Source organism: Myotis lucifugus, unplaced genomic scaffold, assembly GCF_000147115.1.
Source record: "Myotis lucifugus unplaced genomic scaffold, Myoluc2.0 scaffold_504, whole genome shotgun sequence".
Classification (NCBI taxonomy): domain Eukaryota; kingdom Metazoa; phylum Chordata; class Mammalia; order Chiroptera; family Vespertilionidae; genus Myotis; species Myotis lucifugus.
In genome coordinates, this window is record NW_005871552.1 from 531,144 (window position 1) to 538,871 (window position 7,728).

A 7,728-nucleotide genomic window follows, 5' to 3' on the forward strand; every position below is an offset into this window, starting at 1 on the left:
GACATTTAGTTGTTTCTCCACCAATGTCTTTGCACCATTCAAGGTCAACAGGAATCCCCAAGTTGGAGTGTGTGAAGAAGGAAGCTTTATTCCATCAACTCCGGATTGCTGAGATGTCTTTGGCGGTTCAGCTCCAGCCAGGGAACCTCAACCACCACTGGTGGAAGAGAAAGCCTGTGGGCTGAGCCCTACGGCAGCTGATTTTTATAGAGAAATGGCTCTGTTCCTGGTCTCTGATTCGTCCATCCTCATGCAAATGAGGACTGCAAATCATCACAGTTTGATTGGTCCCCAAAGCACTGTTCTGATTGGTCAGAATGGAGCCTCTCTGATTGGCCTGTGAAGGTGCTAATGAGATAGCTGCAGGGGAAGTCTGAGTCCTATTGGTCAAAATATGATTCCAGTCTAGAAAAGCCGCGGCCACGGCTGGAGCGGCATTAGCAGCAGCGCAGGCTCAGCGTGCGGACGTGTCTCTAGCCTTGTTGTTTCTCCAGCGGCGGCAGTTCTCACCACAGCGCCAGGATGAGTCTGGTTCGCGTGGGACTGCGGAGATCTCTCTCATCTCGCTCGGCTGCGGGAAATCGGGCTGAAGCGACTGAGTCCGCGATGGAAAGAGAAAAGGTACAGTTCCGTAAACTCTTCATTGGTGGCTTGAGCTTTGAAACCACAGAAGAAAGTTTGAGGAACTACTATGAGCAATGGGGGAAACTTACAGACTGTGTGGTAATGAGAGATCCTGCAAGCAAAAGATCAAGAGGATTTGGTTTTGTAACTTTTGCATCCGTGACCGAGGCTGATGCCGCCATGGCTGCAAGACCTCATTCAATTGATGGAAGAGTGGTTGAGCCAAAACGTGCTGTTGCAAGAGAGGAATCTGGAAAGCCAGGGGCTCATGTAACGGTGAAGAAGCTGTTTGTTGGTGGGATTAAAGAAGATACTGAGGAACATCACCTTAGGGACTACTTTGAAGAATATGGAAAAATTGATACCATTGAGATCATTACTGATAGGCAGTCTGGAAAGAAGAGAGGCTTTGGATTTGTTACGTTTGATGACCATGATCCTGTGGATAAGATTGTGTTGCAGAAATACCATACCATCAATGGCCATAATGCAGAAGTGAGAAAGGCTTTGTCTAGACAAGAAATGCAGGAAGTTCAAAATTCTACAAGTGGAAGAGGAGGCAGCTTTGGTTTTGGAGACTCTCGAGGTGGTGGTGGAAATTTTGGACCAGGACCAGGAAGTAACTTTAGAGGAGGATCTGATGGCTATGGAAGTGGTCGTGGATTTGGGGATGGCTATAATGGGTATGGAGGAGGGCCTGGAGGTGGCAATTTTGGAGGTAGCCCTGGTTATGGAGGAGGAAGAGGAGGATATGGTGGAGGAGGACCTGGATATGGCAACCAGGGTGGGGGCTACGGAGGTGGTTATGACAGCTATGGAGGAGGAAATTACGGAAGTGGAAATTACAGTGATTTTGGAAATTATAACCAGCAACCATCTAACTATGGTCCAACGAAGAGTGGAAATTTTGGTGGTAGCAGGAACATGGGGCGACCAAATGGTAGAGGAAACTATGGTCCTGGAGGAAGTGGGGGCTATGGAGGGAGAAGCCGATATTGAGCTGCTTCTTATTTGCCATGGGCTTCACTGTATAAATAGGAGAGGATGAGAGCCCAGAGGCAACAGAACAGCTTCAGGTGATCGAATAACAATGTTAAGGAAACTCTTACCTCAGTCATGCATAAGTATGCAGTGATATGGCAGAAGACACCGGAGCAGATGCAGAGAGCCATTTTGTGAATGGATTGGATTATTTAATAACATTACCTTACTGTGGAGGAAGGGTTGTAAAAAAAAAAAAAAAATGCCTTTGAGACAGTTTCTTAGCTTTTTAATTGTTGTTTATTTCTAGTGGTCTTTGTAAGAGTGTAGAAGCATTCCTTCTTTGATAATGTTAAATTTGTAAGTTTCAGGGAACATGTGAAACCTTTTAAAAGATTTTTCTCAAAGTTTGGAAAAGCTGTTAGCCAGGATCATGGTGTAATAAGACATAACGTTTTTCCTTTAAAAAAATTTAAGTGAGTGTGTAGGGTTAAGAAGCTGTTGTACATTTATGATTTAATAAAATAATTCTAAAGGAAAAAAAATATGACTCCAGGAACTCCTTTATAAGGATTGACTCAGAAGTTAGGAACACAGTGTAGGCAGAGTGAGAGGCAGGCCCCTTAGTGCAGGCTTCTCCCTGAGTTGTGGCTTTCATAAGAGGCCCCTGTTTAGAAACAGCTGTTCTTTTAAAATTTGAGCCCAGCGAGCCACCTACTAAGCTCTTCTTAGTAGGTATCTTCTTTCTCCAGTTGACAGTTTCCACTCCCCCTGCCCCAGTATTATAGATAACATTTCACTGAACATCTTTATGCATAAATTCATCCGTGCCCCTAAGGTACACTTTAGAAATGGATAATTACTGGGCTAAAGAGAAAAGACATTTATAAGCCTTTTCATTACATTCACAGTGCCACACCGCCCTCTAAAAAGCCTGTACCAATTCACATTCACACTAGTTTACAAGAGCAAATCTGCTTCTCTACCTCATTACTGCTTAACCCAGTATTTTATTTACATTTTGTCAAGATTAAAACAGCATAGAATCGTTCCTGAAGACTGGTTAAAGGGAATGGAATGTCTGCAGACATTCTACATACAGAATTTTCAATGAGAGAGGTATCAATCTCTCCAGTTCTGCAAGTGAGAAAATGACGGTTCAGGGAGGCTGTGTAACTGGGGCAAGACCACCAAGCTAGTTAGCATACTGCTTAGATTTAGGTCAGGACATGGTGAGCTAGGTCAGGACTCAACACATAGTTAGAATCTGCAGTTGAAGTGACGATGCTGAAAGTCAGACCTGACTCCCAAGCTGTGGAAGGCAGAATAATAATGGCTCCCCAAAGATATCCACAACCTAATTCCTGGAACCTGTGATAATGCCCTTCACATGGCAAATAGGGCTTTGCAGATGTGATTAAGATGGAGATGTCAAGATGGGGAGGTTATCTTAGATTATCAAGATGAGCCCAGTGTAATCACAGGGAAGGAGAGAGACAAGAGGCTCATAGTAGATGTGACTATGGAAGCAGAGGCTGGAATGATGTGGGAAGAGCCACACGCCAAGGAATGCAGCCTTTAGGAGTTGGAAAAGGCAAGGAAATAAATTCTTCCCTTAAGCCTCCAGAAGGAACACAGCCCTGCCAACCCATGTTGGACTTCTGACCTCCAGAACCAAGAGATAATAAATTTGTGTTGTTTTAAGCCACCAAATTTGTGGTAACTTTTTATAGCAGAAAACGAATACACAAGCATTCACTATTTCTATTACACTGAGCTCTAAAAATGAAGTCCCCACCTGATCAAAACAAAACAAAGCAAAACATAGATAGGAGTACATGGTGAAGTAATACTTTTGGAGGGTGATTGGTCAATACATACAGAAATTTAAAATACCTGTGGAGGTACATACATACACATGCAGGTATATTCATCCGATGAGTGCTTACTGGGCATCCACTATGTGTCAGGGACTGCACTAAGTGCTGAGGGTTTATCAATGAGCAAAGCAGGCAAGATCTTTGCCACCATAAGACTTATATTCTAGTGGGGAGCTTGTGTACAAATGTAATGATGTTTACTCATTACATTATTTTGTGAGCTACCATTATTTCTCAGGAAATTAGGAGGCATGAGGAGGTATTTTTACTAAGAGACTAGTCAAAATTTCTTCATGCATCCCTAAAAAGTGGGGTATCATGCAACCAGCAAAAGCCGTATGTGGCAAGATACACAACACATGCTATTATATACTGAAAAAAAAAAGCATTTACAAAACAAGAATGCATAGTATCTTCCCATTTGTCTAAAAACATCAGCAAACAAACAATACTTTCTTGTGACTGCATAGAAAAGCTATTAACAAAAGCAGTTATTTCTGGGGTGTTGAAATGAGTGGTTGGCATCAGGGTAAGACCTTTATATCTCAGTTCATTCCCTTCTGTTTGACTTTTTTACAATGAACTTAAATTGCTTATATAATAGAGGAAAAAATTTCCCAGGTGCTATATAAATATTTCATCATCACTAAAATATATCACCAGGTGAATTCTACATATAATATATGTGCAGTGGGTAATACTTAATGTCAAAAGTTGGTATCTGGGGAGCAACTTTTGTAGATTCTAACAGATTGTGTCTAGACATTTTAGTTTTGTCCATGGGGAACATGAAGGGACTAGCCCCCTTCCCCCCACTTGCCATGTAGCTGTCACAATAATTCTCCAACCTTTCTTTCTTTTTTCGATAATCTGATCACCAGAGCTGCCGGAAGCCGGTCCATCCTTGCTGCTTGACACAGTCGCTGCAGGGAAGAAACATCTGCACAGCATATGTTTCAAGGGACCTAGCGTATATGGCATACTGTTCTTAATATGTTTGCTCCCCTTCTTGGCACTATGTGTTTTAACCAAGGTCACCTCTCCGAGAAAGGTTGTTTTCCCAGGTGGGGATTTTTCCCTGGAGTTAGGGAGGGAATAAAACCCCTTAACTAAGTGCCAGGCGGGTAGTTAATCACTTTAACTACGAACAATCACTCTTAAGCTACATAATCTTTACTCCCTGGAATGGAGATAAGAAACGCCCTAACCTTTGGAATAGAAATTGATAGGATTAAAATCAACTGGTATAAATACACATGTAACAAGACAATCAAACATAGAACTTGGCTGGAGATCCTGGCTAGAGAACCCAACTATGCTGATGAACTGAACACTGCCTCCATGTCATTCCTTCTTCGCCGACTCCGTCCACACCTTTGGGAACCCCTGGACCTGCTGGGGCTGGACCCCAACACAGAGCCATCTTCCCTCCAGGTCACTTTGCAAGTTTCAGTTTAGCCCAGGAGGACACAGAGCAGGCTGTCATTTTTGGCCTTTGGCATTGGGCTGAGAGTGAGATTAAGCATCATTTTCCTCCTGACCTGAGATAGAGCCCAGCACATCTCCATTACCCTTAGCTTGGCTGCCATCTCGGTGTTTCACATATGGTGTGTCCCCAACAATGTACACACACGCTTTGAGTAATTATAAAGGCAGTGTTTATTAAAATACGTTTCATTTTCAAAATTGAGCTGTCAGCTGTCAAAGTGTGTATACATTTTTTGGGGACTCCCAGTATATATGTTAATGCCTAGTAAATCCAGAGGCTGGAGAACGGATAAAGAGCTAACACTTCCTGGAATTAACTCCTCTCCTAAGCCTTAGAGTTTGCTTATATGCTTTAAGGGTTCAGGCGCTCAGTTTGGTTGTCTACTAGCTGTGTGACCTCAGACAAGTTACTTAACCTCCCTGTGCCTGAGTTGCCTCATCTTTAAAATGGGGTTGATAACATGACCAACCTCATGGGTTTGTTGTAGATTAATTGAGATGAAGAATAGAGCGGGATATGGCTATTCAACCAATTTTAATTCAGAAACATAATGACAACTGCTTAACATGATGCAACCTATTCTAGGACATGAGGCACATGTGCCTCTAAGATGGAAACCAAGCTTTCCTCATTACTTCTTTTTTTAAATATATATTTTTATTGATTTCAGGGAAAGGGAGAGAGAGATAGAAACATCAATGATGAGAGATAATCATTGATTGGCTGCCTACTGGAGATCGAGCCCACACCTCAGGCATGTGCCCTGACCAGGAATTGAACCAGGGCCTCCAGGTTTATAGGTTGATGCTCAACCACTGAGCCAGGCCGGCCAGGCCCTCCTTACTTCTAGGGAGCCTTTGATGCCTGGATCTCTAATAAGGAGAAAGTAGTTTGTGGTTGTGAGTCATTTGAGCTCTGATTTTAAAATGTCTTAAAGATGATTGTGAGAGGAAAAGAGGAAATTAGGAGGTATTATGTGGAGAACTAAAAAGAGTGGGGGTTAAGAACTTGAAGGAAGGCCTGGGTGTGGGGAACAAGAAGCAAGCAAGGAGGTTTCTATGGGACTGGAAAGTGCCGTGACCACCTCTCAGGGAAGATGTCTTACCCTATTTAGAAGGACAGGACTGAGAAAGAGGCCAAGAGGCCATGTGTCACAGTCTCCCTTGCCCAGGAACCTCCTTGCCCTTACTGCCAGCTCAGATGCCTAATATTGCAAAGCTTACACTGCCATCCTGAGTCAATTGGGTTTGAACACGTGTCTCAGATGGTCCCCACCCTTTAACATACATTCAGAATACTCTTGGATCAATCTCTCATGATGGCAGTCGGAGTTTTGTGTCTACTGGTTGCAACAATACTTGAAAGAGGCTACTGTGAATTCAGCAACACTTGCATATAGATTTGGGACGTATTCATCCCAACAGCATCTACAAACATTTGCAAAGCTTTGTTATATAACGTTGAGAAGTGTCTTACTGATTCTGTCTGCAAGCAGTGGTTGGTACACACCGGATTGGGGAAGCAGTTGCAATACCTGCGGAGTTCTCCCAGGACCTGACATCCATAGGCAATCCACTGGTGTGTATCACTTACATGAATTCTCTGAAAATGGAGTCACCGGTGTGCTAATACAATACGAATTCTGTATCATAAGTCCACTGAGAGAAGTAGTATTTAGTTAACGAATTATTCCTCATGGAGGGAGAGGGAATTTAATCATTAAACTAATCTTTCCTCTTGGAAGTAAGGAATTTTGATGACTGTAATAAAAGTAAAACTACTTTTACTGTTTGACAAGCCATCCACCATTAACAGAAAAGGAAAAAAAAACAGTAAGAATGAAACTCAACATGAAAACTAATTAGCTGCCCCTCTTTGCAATGACAAATAGGCTGTTCTGAAAATGATAGTGGTGCTTATGGATTAGGCAATTAACCTTTTGTAGGGATTTATGAGCAGCCCAAGGAGGCTCTCCCACGGGGAAAATAATACCCAAGTCAGGCAAGCTCTGTGAAGTGTGTTTTTCCCTTATTTATGGAGTCAATGGGGACATTTCTTTTCCTTTACTGCATCCTCTCTCTTAGAATGTCTTTGGAGAAGGGGCAGTGGACGGGACCAGCTACATAATTTGTGAGGACGAGTGGGAAATGAAAATGCAGGGCATCTTGATAAAAAATTATAGAGAATTTCAAGATGGCAACAGCAGAGCAATCAACCAGACTTAGGGCCCTTCTGAGCATGGGGCCCTGTGTGACTGCACATGCCTGGGAGCTGGTCCGGCAAAGAGCGTTGACCTTGCAAATGACAATGTTCTCAGAGTTGTCAGTCTTTGTCAGTAGGCACCGATGATGCTGTTGTTATAAATATTTGCCTGATTTTGGAGTCAGAGGCTCTTGTGGAGGAGGGGAAAGTTGGTGGTGACGGGGGTCATTTCTTGGGCATCTTATTCACAAAGGGAGTTAAATGTAGATGTCTGATGTTTTCTCTAACTTTAGTTCTACCTACAGCCTCGTAGAAGCACAGATAGGAGAAGAAGCACAGGTGGAAGAAATCATTAAATTTGGGTGTGATTATTGGACCACATTGCTGGTAGTGACCTGTGACTTAATATTAAAAGGACACAAACCATGTAATTTTAATTGTAGGACCTTGTCATTGAGGTGGAGTATGTACACAGGATTAGATTTATAAATTGTAAGTAATAGATATTGTCCCAAGCATACATGCAATGATACTATGATTATCAAAAATATC

The 7,728-nt window shown here is 42.6% G+C and overlaps 1 protein-coding gene across 2 annotated transcripts; it reads left to right on the forward strand.

The window, feature by feature from the left end:
• The first annotated feature begins 521 nt into the window (after positions 1-521).
• On the forward strand, positions 522-1,683 carry LOC102420393 (heterogeneous nuclear ribonucleoproteins A2/B1-like). 2 transcript variants are annotated; one of them, XM_006103754.3, is made up of 2 exons: positions 522-1,327; positions 1,448-1,683. In XM_006103754.3, the coding sequence occupies exons 1-2, from the start codon at positions 523-525 to the stop codon at positions 1,621-1,623; spliced, it is 981 nt and encodes a 326-aa protein (XP_006103816.2). In that variant the 5' UTR covers position 522; the 3' UTR covers positions 1,624-1,683. The 2 variants fall into 2 exon arrangements, with proteins under 2 accessions (XP_006103816.2, XP_006103815.2); XM_006103753.3 differs by having other exon boundaries at positions 522-1,683.
• The last annotated feature ends 6,045 nt before the right edge of the window (positions 1,684-7,728 follow it).